The 20,345-nt window shown below is 49.2% G+C and overlaps 1 protein-coding gene across 4 annotated transcripts in view; it reads right to left on the reverse strand.

The window, feature by feature from the left end:
• The window catches only part of LOC116945646 (synaptotagmin-10-like), a 67,042-nt gene that overhangs the window by 20,895 nt on the left and 25,802 nt on the right, over positions 1-20,345 (reverse strand). For all 4 annotated transcript variants that reach the window (XM_032960170.2, XM_032960171.2, XM_032960169.2 and 1 more), the window contains exons 2-3: positions 2,134-2,364; positions 1,449-1,547 (exon numbers count right to left, since the gene is read on the reverse strand). In XM_032960170.2, coding sequence (XP_032816061.2) covers positions 1,449-1,547; positions 2,134-2,364 — 330 coding nt within the window. The remainder of the gene's footprint in view (positions 1-1,448; positions 1,548-2,133; positions 2,365-20,345) is intronic.

The raw sequence follows: 20,345 nt of genomic DNA on the forward strand, positions 1-20,345 counted from the left end.
CAGGGGTGAGTTGGTGGTGATGGTGGTAGTGTTTGTGTCGGTAGGGGTGTAAAGTGGTGGTGGTAATGTTTGGTGGTTATGATTACGGTAGTGATGGTGGTGATTGTGGTGATGATGAGGTTGATGGCGTTGATGGTGATTGTTACAATTATTGGTATGGTCATCATCATGTCACATCATCATGTCATATCATCATGTCACATCATGATCAATGGTGAGAGTTTGAGAAGGGCTTCATCCAGAAGTTGACAGATCATGGATAATGATGATGATGATGAGTTATCACTAGCATTATGACTATCATCATGGCCATGATCTTTCACTGACATCATAATCATCAGTGCACAATGCATGGGCAATGCAGTTGCAGCCAAACGCGTGGATCATGAATGGAGCTGGGGCCGGTGGATTCATTGGCATCGTGTGGGACAGGACAGATGCGACTACAGACTTCACACCAGTGGTGTATTAACTACATTGTCGGCTCAGGAGATGCGACAATCGGTCAGATGGGGCCCCTGTGTTTGATTTGTCTTGCGCGGTCGCACCTCGGCCATTATTCATCGCGGCTCCTCTTGCCTAATCACGTCGTCGTAACGCTCACGGTCTCGAACGTTTAACACCATGGGGGCGCTCCGTCTTCGCAAAATAAGTTTTAGTTTTTTTTGTTGAAAACATATCTCGTGGTAGCTGTCAAGGGGGCCCCAACTCGTAGCTTTGGCCACTGGGAGGGGGGGGGGGCAATGCACCCCCTGCCTGGCCCTACGCTCGCTACGCTGCAGCTACGCACGAACTCAACTGGACGTGTCGTCGTGTGCAGGAACGCCCTGCCCCACGCAGGCGCGTCCTGTTCCAGCCACCTGCCTCCGCTTTCCGGCGATCTTTCTCTCGCTCAATCCACACCGATCGTCCCAGTGGCTTCAATCACTGTTCAGTGCTGCACTCCGTTTATTAAAAACAAAACATGTAAAGGCACAACCCCGCAATTTCTCTCTCACGTCACCGTTGGCGGAAGAGGAGGCCTCTCTCTCCATACGAGGGAGAGCCAGAGGGTTGTTGGGTGGTTCTGGCTCGAGTGTGGTGAGGGTGAGCCTTGTGGTGAGCGGTAGTGTCGCGGTTAGCGCTCTGCACTACCAACCTGGTTAACCGAGTTCCATTCCTGCTCACCATCAACACAAGTGACGATTATCTGAACCGGTTCTGGGCCTCCCCTTGGTCGACTCAGCCTCAATTGATGACCTGGTGCGATGTGGCAAACAGCACCACATGGGAGACAAAGGCGGCTGGGCGTGGTGGTGCCCACCCACTTCATCGTGTGCCGTGCCAGCCTTTATGCGCGCTTCTACTCGCTAACAGCTCTTGCCCCAAGAGTAGGTTAAGGCTACAGGGGGGGAGGGGTGGGGGACCTTTGTCTTTGTAATGCCGAGAGGGTGAGGAAGGGTGAGTACCGATGGAAGTGGAGGTGGCTGGCGAGGGCACGGACGAGGCCGCGTGCTGGAGCCGAGGAGTCGATGCCACCGCTCCCACCGCATCCTTGCCAGCCCCATCTACCCCCACCACCACCACCACCACGGCCACCATCGTGACAACCCGCGCAGTCAACCCCCACAGTTAACCCCCATAGTCAACCCCCACAGTCAACACGCTCGCATCTACACTCTCACGGGTGGCCTCACAAGTTAAACTGTTGAATAGACGACGTTTCGGGAAATGGCCCTTCTAACATAGCAAATGGAGAGAGTGCAATTGTTATGATCCACTCGATTTATCTGGAGTTTCTCCTGAACTCCTGGACATCTGTGAAAAAGAGCTTCATAGCTCATCAAATTCTTCTCGGATAAATATTCTGAACTGCTATGGAAAAGGGCCATTGCCCGAAACATCCATTATTACAGTGTATGTATTCATTAAAAGTCTACAGTATTGTTATTGACTCAGCAGCATCACCGTCACCAGATCACTCGATTCATTCCCACCACGTGGGCTCTCGAGGGTTGTGCTGCGGCTCGCCACGATGTCCTCGGGTCGTGGCGGTGCACCGACGTTTCGCCGCACGCGCCGAGGAAGAACCCCCCCCCGGCACGTGACGCTAACTGAACCGACGCGGACGCGAGAGAGACATTTCGAACGCACCTCTGCCGGGGTTGTTGTCCTTGCAGGAGGGCGCGTCTCTGGCCCGGCCGTTCGCTCGGCTCGCCGCGTTCTCGCGCTGCTTGGCGTGCGCCGGCAACGACGCCGCCTTGAGCTTGTGTCGCCATGGCAGCCAGCAGAGCTTCCACGAGACGAAGAGCGACACGAGCAGCAGAGCGATGGCGCAGAAGCTGACGATCACAACCAGTAGGCTCACCGACACATCTACATCCACTGCTCGGTGGGGATGGGGGGCGGGGCACGATGGGGGGGGGGGGGGCGGGAGTTGAACGGGAGAGAGACAAGAGAGGGGAGCTGTGTGAATAACGCGATAACTTACAAAGCGCCAGGCAACCTTCCTTTCGGCAATGCTCCTTCCTCACAGCAAATTATTTGGTGATGCTGCTGTGTTGGCAGTGGCGCACAATCACAATTGATAAAAAAAAATTGTATATACGTTCCGTGTCAATAACACCAAGTTCTGAAAGGAGACAGAAAAATACTATTAGTAGAATAAGTGACATTTCGGGCAATAGCACTTTTTCATAGCAAATAGATTTCTGAGAGGCGAGCGAGATTTTACATGAACCAGTGGCGGATCATGAGGAGTGGATGGGGGCAATTGACCCCCCCCCCCCCTCCAAAATAATCTCATTTATATTTATAGAGACGTCGAGAATTCGTATTTACCAAAGAGAATGGGAAGTGACTGCAGAGGAGAGAGACACCCCGGGCTGTGAGACACCCCGGGCTGTGAGACACCCCGGGCTGTGAGACACCCCGGGCTGTGAGACACCCCGGGCCGTTAGACACCCCGGGGTGTCTCACAGCCCGGGCTGTGAGACACCCCGGGCTGTGAGACGCCCCGGGGTGTCTCACAGCCCGGGCTTTGAGGCACCCCGGGCTGTGAGACACCCCGGGCTGTGAGACACCCCGGGCTGTGAGACACCCCGGGCTGTGAGACACCCCGGGCTGTGAGACACCCCGGGCTGTGAGACACCCCGGGCTGTGAGTCACCCCGGGCTGTGAGACACCCCGGGCTGTGAGACTTGGCGACGTCATAGGGCAGCCTTCATCCATCAGTGGATTAAATAAACAACACGCCTCCTCCACACCTATTCCTACACATGATTAAAAAATAATGGCACGTCCCGTCGTTTCAGCGGCATTGGTTCAACACTCTGGGTCGGTTTCGACATTCAGTTTCTCATCAGCAGAGTCGGGTTGGCCCAAACCAAATAATCTATCTCTGTAGCAGTGGATAGAGCGTGGCCGCCGATGTCGACGATGACGGTGGTACACGCTGGATGAGCAAACCAGAACATGGTCAGAGCAAATCATGCATACAACACGCATACACGCATACAATGCGTGTTGTATGCGTGATGATATGAAGAAGATGGTAAAGAATGAGACGAGGAGAATGGAACTTTGAATCAAATCACTCCCCTGCTGTATTGCGACAAATTAATTTCGGTGGGGGAGGAGGGGAGGAGGTGGAGGGGATGGGAGAGGGGAAGGAGGGGAGGTGGGAAGGGGGGAGAGGATGAATCATCCCACGCATTTTTTTCACTCTGGAATTTTGTTAAGAATTCAACTTCCTCGTTTGATCAGGACAGCCTCCAACAATGAGTCTCGCGACTCCTTTTCAGGAGGATCCTGCCAAGTATTCACAGGAGGGATGGTGGGATGGGGGGCGTGGGGGTGGCGACGATCACGATGTAGATTCCAAAGTCGTAATTTGTGCGGTGTAATCTTTTTTAAAATTTGGCAAATGTTGACCGTGACGCCAGCGCAGTGGCCTACACAGTGGCCTACACAAGTGGCGTACACGATGACCTACACAGTGGCCTAAGCGGTGGCCTACACGGTGGCCTACACGGCGGCCTATGCAGTGGCCTAAGCGGTGGCCTACACAGAGACCTACACGGTGGCCTACACAGTGACCTACACGGTGGCCTACACGGTGGCCTACACGGTGGCCTACACGGTGGCCTAGACGGTGGCCTACACAGTGACCTAGACGGTGGCCTACACAGTGGCCTACGCAGTGGCCTACACGGTGGCATACACAGTAGCATACACAGTGGCCTACACAGTGGCCTACACGATGGCCTACACGGTGGCCTAGGCGGTGGCCTATGCAGTGGCCTAATCGGTGGCCTAGACGGTGGCCTACACAGTGGCATACACGGTGGCCTACACGGTGGCCTACACGGTGGCATACACGGTGGCCTACACGATGGCATACACAGTGGCCTACACGGTGGCCTACACGGTGGCCTAGACGGTGGCCTACACGGTGGCCTACACGGTGGCCTACACGATGGCCTAGACGGTGGCCTACACGGTGGCCTACATGATGGCCTACACGATGGCCTACACGGTGGCATACACGGTGGCCTACACGGTGGCAGACACGATGGCCTACACGGTGGCATACACGGTGGCCTACACAGTAGCATACACAGTGGCCTACACGGTGGCCTACACAGTGGCCTACACGGTGGCCCTCACTTGCAAATGATATCGTGGGAGGTTTAGAGTCCACTTCAAGGGAAGCAGACGGCCGTAGTAGTAGTATTATCATTATGGTAAATACACACCACCACGGTATTAATCGGGGCGGACGCTGGAATCGAACGTAATACTTATTTTTTTAATTAACTTTCATTAATTAACGCCGCCAAAGGTTTAGTTCAGATGTGGAGAGTATTGCAACAATCATGATTATCATCATCATTGTTATTATTGTATTATTAATGCCACAGTGGTTGTAATGTTTCGCGCACTGGACTTGCCATGCAGAGCTCGCTGATTCGACTCAATTTCCCAGCGCGGCAGCTGAATGCAATGGTCGCAGGTGTCGTTAAATTCCCACTCAGCCTCTTTATCCGTGTCTACACCACCGTCATTCGATGGGGCAGTTCGCCTCGCGGTGGGGTAACGTGTGGGTCTATTCCCACTTCTTAAACAGACATCAGGTCAGCGTAGAAGAGTAGGCCAAGATCCCCTCTACAAGGGGCTGTCTAGAGCTCCCTCGAGTGGAGGCCAGCAGTGGCGTGAGCGAGAAACTGCATTGCTGCACATGTGCCTCTGTTACCACCAATTACACGATGTAACACAATTTTTGTTCCTGGGTAGTAAGTGTTATTTCCTAATTGCTTATGCCTACAAAGTACAGAACGTGACTATTATTCCCCACAAACTTTGCTTTTGTGACCAGGACATTGAAATGTTGAAATGTACCTATTTTCAATGAGAAAACTGGCGGATTTGTGTCTTTTCGTTCACATACAGTCAGAAAAAAACAACATATGAATAAAAATGTACATGTATTAATACTAAAGTAATACAAAAATTACTACAAAATATGTAGAAGTTAGCAGTTTTTCGAGATTTACGATTATGCTGTAAATCACTTTAACGAATCAGCCCCCAAATGTTGTCTCCCATCATGTTCTCGTTATAATGTCCTTGGTAGCGGCGTTCAAAGTCCAGTATATCCTGGTGGAAGGGCTCGCCTTGCTCCTCCGAGTACGCTCCCATGTTCTCCTTGAATTTATCAAGATGAGCATCAAGGATATGGACTTCGAGAGACATCCTACAGCCCAGTGTGCCGTAGTTCTTCACCAGAGTCTCAACCAGGAAGCCACGAACCACTGCGACAAAGCTGTTCCAAGCCGCTTTCTCCTTTACTGGCCGACAGGCATGCCGAAATATGCCTTGTAGGCCTCCCACATCTTACCAGATGCTTCCACAGAGTACTTTTCACTCTTTTCTTGCTGAATTGTCCGCACACAGAGTAAAATGTGTCTGCCAGATGCTTGCAGTTTCTTAATACTATCTCAGTAAAATGCAGATATGTATCCATTTAGGCAGCTGGAACTAAACTGGTGGGCTTAAGGCCCATGTATTTATACTATTTATATTACTGGAAAGTTCTAGAATGTTCTAGAAGTTACTTCAAGTTTACTCAGCACTGAATCTATCAGGAACGTTCTGGAAAATAGTTGCATTTCAAAATATAACTGTCCTGGTCACAAAAGCAAAGTTTGCGAGGAATAATAGCCATTTTCTGTACTTTTGACGCATAAGCAATTAGGAAATGACACTTACTACCCAGGAAAAAAATGTTACACAGTGTTATCATTCAACAGACTATTGTGGCGATGCTGCGTTGGCAGTCGTGAACACGCACCGCCAAAAACAACACTCAACACATTCGTGAATTACGCTGCCTGTGGTTTTTAAAACAACACATGATGATTCGCGACATTTCGGGCAAATGGCCCTTCTTCATGGCAAACTTTATGTGCTTCTTCATTTGATGCGCTCCGAATAAGGGCCATGGCCTGAAGCTGGTCCCGCAGTGCTGTTGACACCGAACGAATGGAGTTTATTATAATTAAAGGTGGGTGTGACAGGCAGACTCTGCACGTAGTTATTCATTTCAAATTCCAGTTAATCATGGGATTAATCAAATTTATACAAGCGGCCATTTTTCAGTCATGCTAATCGGGGTACGTTTACAATTCACCCCCCTCCGTTGTTTAAAAAAATATGACAGTTTTATTTTTATCTTCTGGTGGTAGTAAAAAAAAAACAATTTTAACCGCGTGCGCGTGACGCGCCAATCCCTCACGCAGACGCGAATGAGAACAGCGGGAGACAGTCCCGGCATGATGGGTAACGACGTATGATTGTTGTTGTTGTTGATGATGATGATGGTGGTGGGCAGGCGCTCGACGACTGAATGCCGGGACGCGATGATTGACGGCTGATGATTGACGCGAGACAATTGACGGTGATAAGCCACCGTCGTCGTTGAACCGACAAGAGGCAGTGGAATGACGAGGAGGGGGGGGGGGGTGAAGGGTGATCGCCCGCTTTTGTTTGGGGAAGCGCCCTGGGCGGACTGGGTAGGGGGGGGGGGTGATATTCGGTAATTGTCACGGGACGGATTTGGAAAGCCACTTCACACGAATCAGTCACGCGTTTTCTGGCCACGGTCAATCCACACAGAGACGTTAAATGCCCGGCGGGGGGGGGGGGGGGGCTCCACAGAACAATTTGGCCATCAAAGCAAACTCCCCCCCCCCCCCCATTACTTGGCCGCACCCCCCACCTGCCCCCCCTCCCTTCCCCCACACAGCGCAAAGAAGGGTTCTGAATCACTCTGGTGATGTTTGCTGCATTTTGAGTTGGCAGTGGTGTTGTGCAAACACCAGAAAAAAATCTCAATACACCAGTCTTTAATTAAAAAAAATATATACTGTACATGTAATTGGCGATGTTTCGGGCAATGGTGGATATTCCACATTCCTATGGCGGGCGCGAGACGTTTCATCGTACAAAGACTGCTAACTTCCAAACAAAGCGGTTCTCATTTCGTCGACCCCGGTGGGACGATGATGATGATGGGCTGAACTCCCCCCACCCCAACCTGGAGTCGGACTCGCAACACTCCGACTGTGAGCCACTCGGGCGGTTCCCGTGTCTGGTCCAGCGTCTTCAGGTGTGGTTACCATCATCATTATCACTGTTATCATTATCGTTATTTTCACTATTATCATTATTATTATCATTGTCAGGATGGCCCTGCCACGTTGTGTCGCAGTAGTCAGGCGACGTTCCTGTGATGCACAAAACTCCAATTGAGTCATTTGCAAGCAATTCTTCAGCGTTGCGATCTTTGGGTGGCGGTGGGGGGGGGGGGTTTGCTATGGGAGGAAACCAGAGAACCCGGAGAAAACCCCCACGCAGAACCTGGCGAGAGAATACAAACCCCAACACAGGCAGGTTGCGTGCAGACAGACGCTCCGCAAAACCACGTGCGCGCAACGCGGAGCGTCCCAATGGACACTTCGCGTTTTCAAACGTTGGGGGAACAACTCAAACACAACGGAACATCTGTGTGAGCGTGTAAACAACTGGCACACGTTACACACATTCCCCAGAACATCTCTCAAATTGAGCTCCGCTTTCTTATTCGCAAGCTCTCGGCTCAAAAGATTTCGATGCTGCATTTCGCATCCCCTAGTGGGGACAGACTCGTGGGAGAGGGGCGGTGGTCACGACACAGTCGATCTGACGTCGTCTCTCGCGAGTCAATGCCGCTGAAGTAGCGCACTCCCCATCGGCGAGGGCCGTGCGCGTGGGCGATGGGGTCGTCTTGCTCCACGCATCCTTACAAGAAAAAATACATCTGTTGCCTCTCCTCGACGGGTTTGTAGCGGGGTGCGCTAACCACTGCGCTACCGTCACACACAGCAGAGGCACGTGTCTCCCCCCCCCCCCAACCCAACTTCTCAAGTCCTACAGAGAGAGGGGGTGGCGAGCCGGACGAGGGGATGGTGGAGGGGGGTGAATGGTAATCCTGGGAGGGGAGGGTGGTGAAGGCAGAGCCGCGATGCTGTTGGCTCTTGGGGTGGGGTCAGAATTTCTCTCCGTCTGGATCGATGGGTCTAAGAAGACGATATCCGTCTTAATGTCATACGGCTCTTGCCCAATAACTACTGTCTTATTCGCGGTTTTTTTTGTCTGACAAAAGCATTCACAGATCGGCGATACCGACAAAGAACAATCTACGCGCGATTGATTGTATTGACGTGGTGGAGGAGGGACTGCACACACGGGCGAGTGACGACGCGTGGACAGCCGCACGCCTCTGGGCGAGGGCCCCGATAGTCAAACACAACGAGGGTCGAGGAGACGGAGCTATGGAATGAGTTCGCGTGTCCAGGCAAAGGCGCTCAGAGGATTTCTCGCATCGCAGGATCCTGAGAGAGATGACGACGGCTTTGGGAGGGGGGGGCGGTAGTCGGGGGGGGGGGGGAACTTCATCCACGAGTGGATCGCCCAAGGCTGATTGTGATGATATACTGGAGTGGTTCGCGTGGTGGGGGAGTCCATTGATCCGCTAACCGTCCCTGTTAATTGTCGAGACAATTTAAGCACAGCGAGGGGTGAGGGTTCGTGCAGGGCGTTCTGGGAATTATTGCCTTTTAAACATCACGCCTTGCACACGCACACTCACTCACACTCGCACTCACACACTCACACACATTCACACACACTCACACACAACAACAACAACCGCCATTCGCCACTAAGTGGCGGTGACGTCACCACGATGCTTGTGCCAGGCTATGTGCACCCTGAGGCCACGTGAAGTGTCAAACGCCCGCTGGCAGGTCACGGGGCAGACCCAGGTGCCACGGGTCGACTGACTGAGATGACTGGCTGATGCACCACCTGTGCCCCCTACTGTGGCAACCTACTGTGCTTTAGCCACCCGGCGCTCCACTCGTTGTTGTGAGCGTCGCTCCTCCGCCCTCCGTTGTTGTTGGAGGGCGACTGCCTCCAACTGCCCAGTAGCGTCCTTCACGAGCCTCCTCCACAGAGGCCGATCTTGACACCGCTGGTACCAGTCATTGGCAAGTCCACTCAGCTCCACGTCCTCCTGTACCACATCACTCCATCTCTTCTCTAGCCCGTGCAGCGCCCGCTTAGCCCCCTCAATCCGGCCGAACAAAAGCTGTTTCGGCATGCGGTGGCTGGGCATGCGGGCTACATGACCCAGCCATCGCAGCCTTCCCCGCTGGAGGAGCTCACCGATGGGACCTTGCCCAGATCTTTCAAGGATTTGTGATCTCCTCACACAATCCAGTCTGGTTAAACCCAGGATGGATCGTAGGCAGGCCAGCCTAAATGTTTCTAACCGGCGAAGATGTTCCATTAGGGGGGTCCACGTTTCGCAAGCGTAGAGAAGGGAGGGAATGACCGTGGCCGAGAAGACCTGAAGCTTAGTGCGGAGCGACAGACCAGGTAGCTTCCACACAGCGTTACGCAACCGATGAAAAGATATTGCCACTCGACTGATTCGGAGTGAGACCTCTGCTGTTAAACTGGAGCCAGTCATAAGCACACTGCCCAGGTATGGGAAACTCTCCACTCTCTCCACAACTGCCCCATCACCGATTGGGAGTTGTGGGGGTGGAGTGTCCGATGGTACAAAATACCCAGGCAGGTGCTTAGTTTTGGTGGGGCTGATGGTAAGGCCCCACCTCTTAGTGGCACGCTCCAGTCTCAGCAGCAGCGGCTCCAACTCCTCCTCTGAATGAGCAGCTATTACCAAATCATCAGCATACATAACGTGGTTGAGCAATTGGGAGCCATCCTTTGACCGCACCCGGGCATCGATCAGCCTCCCATTATATCTGTACCATATGGAGATTTCCCCGGTACAGCTATTGAAGGCTTCACGAACTACGTGGTCAAAATAGATGTTAAATAATGTGGGAGCCAGAGGACATCCCTGTCGCACCCCAAGGTGTACAGGGAATGGCTCTGACTCCCGGCCACGTAGTTTTACCCGGGCCCGCTTATCATCATGAAGGTCCTTAATGATCGTGAACAGAGGGTCAGGTACTCCAAAAGCACGAAGAACAACCCAGAGCCCAGGGCTACTGATGGTATCATAGGCCTTGACCAGGTCAATAAAGCAGAGATGTAGGTTTTGTTGGAATTCCCTACACCTCTGCTGTAGCAGACGGACAGAAAATATGGCATCTGTGCAGGACCGCCCTTTCCTGAAACCGCAAGCCTCTCCTCACACACACTCACACTCACTCACACACACACACAGGTCCCCCATATAGCCTTAACAGACTGTAGGGGCAAGTGCTGTTAGTGAGCACCTATGAAGGCCGGAACGGTACACGAGGGGGTGGGTGGCCAGCACCACGCCCGACGCCTTAGTCTCCCCAGTGGAAATGTTTACACACTGCACCAGGTACTCATTTGAAGCTGAGTCGACCTAGGGGAGGCCCAGGACCGGTTCAGATAATCGTCACTGGTGTTGGCCGTGAGCGGGAATCGAACCCTTGTCGCCGGGTTCATAGCGCAGCGCGCTGACCGCTACACTATCGCTCCCCACTACACACTCACACACACACACTCGCACACATTCACACACACTCGCACGCACACATTCACACACACTCGCACTCTCACACTCGCCATACCAAGACGGCTCTGCATGTAAATGGCAATACGGGAATGAATATATATGCACGCAAGCAGCTATGTTTAGCAAGTAAGGTTTCACAGCCGATATTATTCTAAGTCTCAAGACTCCTCACCAAGAGGTCTCACGGAGTCTCACCGAGTCTCAAGACTGCTCACCAAGATGTCTCACCAAGAGGTCTCACCGAGTCTCAAGACTCCTCACCAAGAGGTCTCACCAAGAGGTCTCACCGAGTCTCAAGACTCCTCACCAAGAGGCCTCACCAAGTCTCACCAAGTCTCAAGACTCCTCACCAAGAGGTCTCATCAAGTCTCACCAAGTCTCAAGACTCCTCACCAAGAGGTCTCACCAAGAGGTCTCACCGAGTCTCCAGACTGCTCACCAAGAGGTCTCACCAAGAGGTCTCACCAAGAGGTCTCACCGAGTCTCAAGACTCCTCACCAAGAGGCCTCAACAAGAGGTCTCACCGAGTCTCAAGACTGCTCACCAAGATGTCTCGCCCCATCACAACACCCGACAATGCCCACTGAGTCGCGGCGGCGTGTGTAGCAGCGTGTGAGTTGTCTTGCGTGAGTGTAAACTGTGCGTGAGTGTGTGAAAATGTGAGTGAGAATGAGCTGTGAGTGAGCCGCGTGTGTGAGCCGTGTGAGAGTGACCGTGACGAGAGGGACTTCTGCGTTCGTGTGTGTGTGATGGTGTGGTGATGTGCAATCAGTGTGTGTGTGATGGTGTGGTGATGTGCGCTCGTGTGTGTGATAGTGTGGTGTGCACTCGTGTGTGTGTGATGGTGTACACTCGTGTGTGTGTGATGGTGTGATGTGCGCTCGTGTGTGTGATAGTGTGGTGGTGTGCACTCGTGTGTGTGATGGTGTACACTCGTGTGTGATGGTGTGGTGATGTGCACTCGTGTGTGTATGATGTTTTTATTTTCATTTATTTGGTATAGCCCTGTGAGCCATTCGGCTCTTGAATCGGGTGCAACCGCAACAAACAAAAAAACAAAAACATGAACAAGAAAACATCTTAAAGTGACTTTGTGCATGTGCAAACAGAAAATCCAGGAAAAAAAATCTAAATATTCCTGAAATAGCACCGTACACCAACGCTGTGTGCAAACATCCCAGTGGGATGCAAGTCAAACAACAAGAAAACTTAGATTAAGGCCATCAGTCTAACTCCGTACTACAATAAACAAAAACATGGCCAAACCTAAACACATTTAGAAATCACCAAAATAAAGCCATAAATGCAATGTAACAGTGATCATAGGAACTGTAACCGAATTTTTAACAATAAACTACATAAATAACATGTAACACCAAACCCTAGAGCCACAGCTAGCTGCATGAGTCACTCCACAAACAACATGAGCATCAGAGTATCACATTTTTCAATGCACCTTTAAGATCAGCACACTAAATCAAAATACAGATAATACTTTGCAGCGGTCATCCGGAGCGAAACATTTTATTTTATTTTAGGCCAATGAATAGCAGTGGCAGCTAGGAGTGTACAACTCCTCTAGAGCAGTTTTGAGTGAAGATCTCATAGGTAGTGATTCAAGTTGCAGTCTATTGGCAATAGCATTCCAGACCCTGGTGTACACTCGTGTATGTGAGATGGTGTGGTGATGTGCGCTCGTGTGTGTACCTGGCGCAGCCTGAGTGAGGCCTGGTTGATCGTGCACCTGGTGTGGCCTGGGTGGGGCCTGGTTGGTCGTGCACATGACACTGTCTGAGTGAGGACGAGCTGATCATGCACCTGGCGCAGACTGAGGGAGGCCTAGCTGATCGTGCACCTGGCGCAGCCTGAGTGAGGCCTAGTTAATAGTGCACGTGGCGCAGCCTGAGTGAGGCCTAGCTAATAATGCACAAGGCGCAGCCTGAGTGAGGCCTGGCTGATCGTGCACCTGGTGCAGCCTGAGTGAGGCCTAGCTAATAATGCACAAGGCGCAGCCTGAGTGAGGCCTGGCTGATCGTGCACCTGGTGCGGTCTGGGTGGGGCCTGGTTGGTCGTGCACATGACACTGCCTGAGTGAGGCCGAGTAAATCGTGCACCTGGCGCAGCCTGAGTGAGGCCTGTCTGATCATGCACCTGGCGCAGCCTGAGTGAGGCCTAGCTGATTGTGCACGTGGCGCAGCCTGAGTGAGGACTAGTTAATCATGCACAAGGCGCAGCCTGAGTGAGGCCTGGCGGATCGTGCACCTGGCGCAGCCTGAGTGAGACCGAGTAAATCATGCACCTGGCGCAGCCTGAGTGAGGCTTAGTTGGTCATACACTTGGCGTGGCCTGAGTGAGGCCTGGTTGTGCACATGACACTGCCTGGGTGAGGCCTGGCGGATCGTGCACCTGGCGCAGCCTGAGAGAGGCCTGGTTAATCATGCACAAGGCGCAGCCTGAGTGAGGCCTGGTTGACAGTGCACCTGGCACAGCCTGAGTGAGGCCTAGTAAATCGTGCACCTGGCACAGCCTGAGTGAGTCCTGGTTGATCACGCCCATGGCACAGCCTGAGTGAGGCCTAGTTAATAGTGCGACGGACCCCAATCTGTGTTCCTGCCAAGGCAACATTGCCACGGACCACAACCTGTGTTCCTGCCAAGGCAACATTGCCACAGACCTCAAGCTGTGTTTCTGGAAAACTTCACGGAGATCGTCAAGACGGCCAAGGGTCGTGAATGAAGAGTCCCCTGTGTGGGCTTCAGTGGGGCCGTCTGGTCGGGCAGCAGAGGTACGAGAGGCCAAGAAACGACATTCCAGTCGTGGGCTGAGCTCAAGGAGGGCTAGCTCGAGCACCATCCTGCGGCGGGAAAAGGAGGCGGTGCAAGCGGTTCAGGTGAGCCCACAACAGCCAAGAATCTGCTGTCCCTGTCTGGGGGGGGGGGGGGGGGGGCAGGGGGGCTGTTTAACCCTAGCACATGGGCGAGAAGCCGTGCATGTGTGACGAGTGCGGCAAGACGTTTTCTCGCGCTCGGCCTACAAGAATATATTTTTTTCTTTTCCACTTGTGTGTTAATCTGTTTACCCCGGATATTTTAGGAATGGCAATTCTCCTGCTGTGTATCCTACTGCTGTCCCTCCCGGCCATATCTAGTGCCACACTCAACTCAACAAACAGCTACCCTCGTTACTTTGTGTCCATACTTGTTGCTCGATTTGCCACTACACCTGCTAATGAAACAGCTCATAGACACTTCTAAACTCCATCATTGTATCCTTTTAAACCCTATCTTTGTCCCATTACCTCACCAGCACTCCTTCCAAACTTCATTCTGCTCTTAAAAATAACACCATCTGCGAGCTACTGCTATTCGTCTAAGGTTCGCCGCTCTTCATCCTTTCACAGAAAATACTTGTGCAAACTATTAATTCTACTTTTCTTATTTCTGGGTGGTATTGAGCTTCATCCTGGCCCAAATGAAAAGAACTCGTATAATTCTGTAGATTTTTCTGGCATAAAAGGTGTTGGTGTTCTACATGTCAACATCAGAGGGCTTGTGATTAAATTAAGTCAGCAAAAACTAGAAGTGGTAAATTTTGACCCGGACATTTTTTGCCTAACAGAAACATTTCTCACTCCTGCCGTCAATGACTTGCAGAATGCGATTGCCAACTACAACCTTTTTCGGCTTGACCGAGAATCTAAAGGAGGTGGAATTGCCATCTATGTTCATAATACTATTGCATGTTCACTAGCTCACTCCTTGTTTAAAAAATGTTGCTTTGAAGGAATGGCTCTCAAAATAACTCTCCCAAATAATCAACAGATATTGGTAGTGTGCTGCTATCGACCACCTAGTGGGAAGGATGTTGAAGCTGCATCTGCACTGAGAGAGCTTTTTGGGGGCCTCCCTAAAGGTGAAATAGTTTGTGGGTGATCTAAATTGGAATTGCCTAAACCCGCCAGCCGTGGCCACAAATTTTGCAGATTAATTTAATCTGTTTCAATTAATAAATGTCCCCACCAGAGCCAACCAAAAAAATCCGGGACAGTCATCTCTGCTTGACGTCCTATTGACAAATGCCCCTCACAATTTCACACTGACTGGTGTTCTGGGTAATAACCTTAGTGATCACTCCTTCATTTTTGGGGTGAGATCATCAGCCAGACCCAAAGCCCCCCCTAAATTGGTTGAGAAGCACTCTATGGGACACTTCAGCACTCAGGCATTTACTCATGATGTGCTTCACTCGGATATTGACAAGGTCTGTGATATCCCCAACCTGACTACGGCTTGGGAGACCTTCAGGTACACGTTTCTCCAAATTCTTAACAAACATGCTCCGTTGGTTAGATTTAAAATTAAAAGCAACCGCCCATCATGGTTTGATCCTTTGATTACAAATTTCATGAAAACTAGGGACAAGGCTTGGGCATGTGCTCAGAAAAGTAATTTGGTCAATGACTGGCTAGAATACAGGATTTTAAGGAATAGATGCGTCAAAAAATACGGCATGCAAAAAATGCCTACTTTTCCTCCACTCTCCTGGAATCACGTGGAAATGCCAGGATTTTCTGGAAAACAATCAAATGTATCGAAAAGGCATCCAAAACAGACAATCTGCCCGTTGAGCTTAACCGAAATGGGGAATATTTTTCAGATCCCAAAAAAATAGTTGACAATTTTAACCTTCATTTTTCTGAAGCTGGTATCTTTTTGATAATATATTGGGAGTCACCCCTGCTCATGCAAATTTCTACACCCCTGTCCAAACATTAAACGAATTTAGTTTCCAGCCAATCCACGAAAGTAATGTTATGAAACAACTGTCCTACCTCAAAGGGTCCTCCTCTACCGGAGCAGATAGTATTCCCGTCTTTGCTCTACTAGCTGTTGGTCACCTAATATACAAACCTATAGCGCATATTTTCAACCTGTCCATCAAAGAAGCATCAGTTCCTCTAGAATGGAAATATTCCTATGTCCGTCCACTTCATGAAGGGGGCCCTAAAGATGATCCAAATAACTACCGACCTATCTCAATTTTGTCCCCGTTGATGCAAATTTTTGAAAAATTATTGACCTACCAAATTAGCAGTTTCCTCTCCACCAACAATTTACTACATCTAAAACAATTTGGGTTCCGAAAAAAATACAGCACCACATCTTCTGCATTAGACTCTCTGAATCACATTTCCAGTAGCCTTGATAATAAGCAGTACTGTGCCTGTCTTTTTCTAGACCTGTCCAAAGCTTTGATACAGTAGACCACAACACCCTGCTTAGTAAACTAAGTTGCCTCGGTTTTTCCGAAAACGCAGTAAAATGGTTACAAAATTACCTCTTTTCTCGCACCCAAACTGTATTCACAGATGGTTGGAGGTCAAACAGTGATAAGATAACAAAAGGAGTTCCACAGGGTTCCATCCTTGGCCCCCTCTTGTTCTCTCTTTATGTCAATGACTTTGGCACTGACCTGGATCATTCCAGGGTAAATCTTTTTGCAGATGACACGATACTGATTACTGCTAGCTGCTCTCCGGATGACGTGATTGCTAAGCTACAGGGTGATTTCAACAAACTACAACATCAGCTAGTTGCTCTTAAACTAGTCCTGAATAAATTTTGATTTAAAGCTTTCATGACTGCAGTAATTCATATTCTTAGCTCTTTCGGTAAAGTCACGTTGAAGGGAAACACTAAAGTAATAAAATATATATAAAACAATAAAAATTACCACATTTCGACCATAAGACAGACGGTCGTCATCAGGTGTGTCGGTTTGCATTAATTTATTTATTTCTTTGCGCCGCATTTATTTATTTATAAAAACGTCAGCGCCACGCGCAGCGATTTGGCAGTTTATTTAGAAGGACTAGTCCATCTATGTTCTGAAAAGAGGAGGGGGGAGACGAAAAATTAATGCATGCTGTCTGAAAGCCACTGTAAGCGTGAACAATCAATTAAGACCTGAAATGGTTAATCAAATCTTTCCAATGATTGCTAAGCCAGAATCCATCTTCTCGGTTCAAATTGTCTCTGTGCTTGTATATGTGGATAGCTTCATGAACGAATCTCTCATGGTAGCCAGATTGCTTACAAAGAACCTCTGTCTTGGAAAAGTTAATGTCATGTGAGCCTACTGAATTATAACAATGATCTGCCACGGCCGAGGTGTTGGTCCTACCGTGTTTAAGGTCTGCTTTGTGTTCACGAATGCGGTCCGAGACATGGCGTTTGGTTTCTCCAATGTAACTACTACCACAGAGGCAACTTGGTTTGTAGACACCAGGGTACTGTATGTCCGGAATCGCATCTTTTACAGACGGAACCAGATCACGGATTTTATGTAATGTGTTGAAACGGACCTGGATCTGTGTTTATTCAAGATTTTGGAGATCTTTTTTGTGATCCCTGCAATGTAGGGTAAAGTGATGGTTTTGAAAGGCTGCTCAAGAGGGTCCTTCTTCATGGTTTGAGTGATAGCTTTGCGGATTGTATAGTCGGAGTAACCATTAGCCTTAAGAGCTTGGTGTACGTGCTTGAGTTCACTGCCTATGTGTTCCTGGTCGGATATGCATTGGGCTCTATGGTACAGAGTCTTGATGAGAGAATTCTTCTGTGATGGATGGTGGTGGGAATCCGGTTTCAAATAAGCATCCGTATGGGTAGCTTTCCTGTAGACAGAGTGGTTCATTGAACCATCAGGTCTCTCTTTAAATTAAACAATTACTCGACGATGGTAGTTATACAAAAATAAAAAGAGATCCCACCAACAACCTCGTCACACAAACCAACGAAATAATTTCTGATTCAACCGCATTAATTTATCAGTCTAAACAGTTTTCGTTGAAACCTTCTGCTGCCAGGCCACCAAGATTATACGGCTTACCAAAAATACATAAAGTAAATACACCCCTTCGTCCCATCGTCTCTACTATCAACTCGCCCACTTACAAACTGGCTCGTTTTTTGTCTGAAATCCTGCGTCCTTTCACTGGAAAAACCACCTCTGCGGTACAAAATTCTACTCACCTGGTATCGACAATCAAGGGTATTTCCCTGTCCCCAGACGACCTGCTTGTCAGTTTTGATGTAGTTTCCTTATTCACAAAGGTTCCTGTACCTGACACCATCGCAATCATTGAAGACTTGGTTCATCAAGGACTAAACACTGAGGTACCCCCCCTGGTGAGACACTGTTTAACCAATACATACTTCACTTGGAATGGAACTTTCTACAAACAAACTGAGGGCACCCCAATGGGCTCCCCCCTATCTCCGGTTATAGCTAACATTTTCATGGGGAAATTTGAGACTGACGCCATCCAGACTGCCACTCTGCGCCCAACCTTATGGAAGAGGTACGTGGATGACACTTTTGTCATCTGGCCACATGGCCGGCCTGCTCTAGACCAATTCTTCGACCACATCAATTCCATACACCAAGCCATCAGATTTACGATGGAAGTCGAAAAAGATGGCAAGCTACCTTTTTTGGATGTCCTAATAAAAAAGAGACCTGATGGTACAATGAGCCACTCTGTCTACAGGAAAGCTACCCATACGGATGCTTATCTGAAACCGGATTCCCACCACCATCCATCACAGAAGAATTCTCTCATCAAGACTCTGTACCATAGAGCCCAATGCATATCCGACCAGGAACACATAGGCAGTGAACTCAAGCACGTACACCAAGCTCTTAAGGCTAATGGTTACTCCGACTATACAATCCACAAAGCTATCACTCAAACCATGAAGAAGGACCCTCTTGAGGAGCCTTTCAAAACCACCACTTTACCCTACATTGCGGGGATCACAAAAAAGATCTCCAAAATCTTGAATAAACACAGATCCAGGTCTGTTTCAATACATTCGATAAAAACCGTGATCTGGTTCCGTCTGTAAAAGATGTGATTCTGGACATACAGTACCCTGGTGTCTACAAACTAAGTTGCCTCTGTGGTAGTAGTTACATTGGAGAAACCAAACGCCATGTCTCGGACCGCATTCGTGAACACAAAGCAGACCTTAAACATGGTAGGACCAACACCTCGGCCGTGGCAGATCATTGTTATAATTCAGTAGGCTCACATGACATTGACTTTTCCAAGACAGAGGTTATTTGTAAGCCATCTGGCTACCATGAGAGATTCGTTCATGAGGCTATCCACATATACAAGCACAGAGACAATTTGAACCGAGAAGATGGATTCTGGCTTAGCAATCATTGGAAAGATTTGATTAATCATTTCAGGTCTTAATTGATTGTTCACGCTTACAGTGGCTTTCAGACAGCATACATTATTTTTTTTGTCTACCCCCTCCTCTTTTCAGAACATAGATGGACTAGACCTTCTAAATAAACTGCTAAATCGCTGCGCGTGGCGCTGACGTTTTTTTATAATTAAATAAATACACCGTTTAAAAATAAATTCATGCAAACCGACACACCTGATGACGACCGTTTGTGTTATGGTCGAAACGTCGTGAGAATTTTTATTGTTTTATATATATATTATTATTTTATTGTTTCCCTTCAACGTGACTTTACCGAAAGAGCTAAGAATAGTCCTGAATACCTCCAAAACCAAGGTGCTATGCTTCTCACCAGGACTAAAGCAGGAAGTTATTTTTCCCCAATTACATTCCTTAAATAATTATCAAATAAAGCACGTCAATATCTATAAGTATCTTGGGGTCATCCTGGATTCAAAACTGAATTTTGAAGATCACATTGATTATATAGGTAAAAAGACAAAAATAATAAATTGGTTTTCTGTATCGACACAAGCACTGCTTCCCCCCCAATGTTCTGTTTGGAATTGATAAAAGCTACCATACTGCCTCTATTTGACTACTGTGACATCGTGTATAAATCAGCCCCAAGTACTGTACTGAAGAAGCTTGATTCCATCTATCACTCGGCCTTAAGATTTACATTGAACTGCCCATATAGGACTCACCACTGTGATCTCTACATTGGGTTAAACTTAACATCTCTTAATGTTCGACGGCTTGTGCACCAGATCTTATTTATTCACGATGTACTTACAAAAAAATCCGCAGACTACCTGCTGGATCTCCTCTCTGTTTCAAAGAACAAATTTGACCTCAGGTCTTCGCTCGTTTACCAGCTTCACATTCCCTATTGCCGTACAAAAACTGGAGGAAGGGCCTTTGCTATTGATGCCCCCAGGGTCTGGATTGCTATTGACAATAAACTGCAACTTGAATCGCTA

The sequence above is a fragment of the Petromyzon marinus genome, chromosome 24, assembly GCF_048934315.1.
Source record: "Petromyzon marinus isolate PM22_M1 ecotype Great Lakes invasive population chromosome 24, UKy_Petmar_22M1.pri1.0, whole genome shotgun sequence".
NCBI classification, from domain to species: Eukaryota; Metazoa; Chordata; class Hyperoartia; order Petromyzontiformes; family Petromyzontidae; genus Petromyzon; species Petromyzon marinus.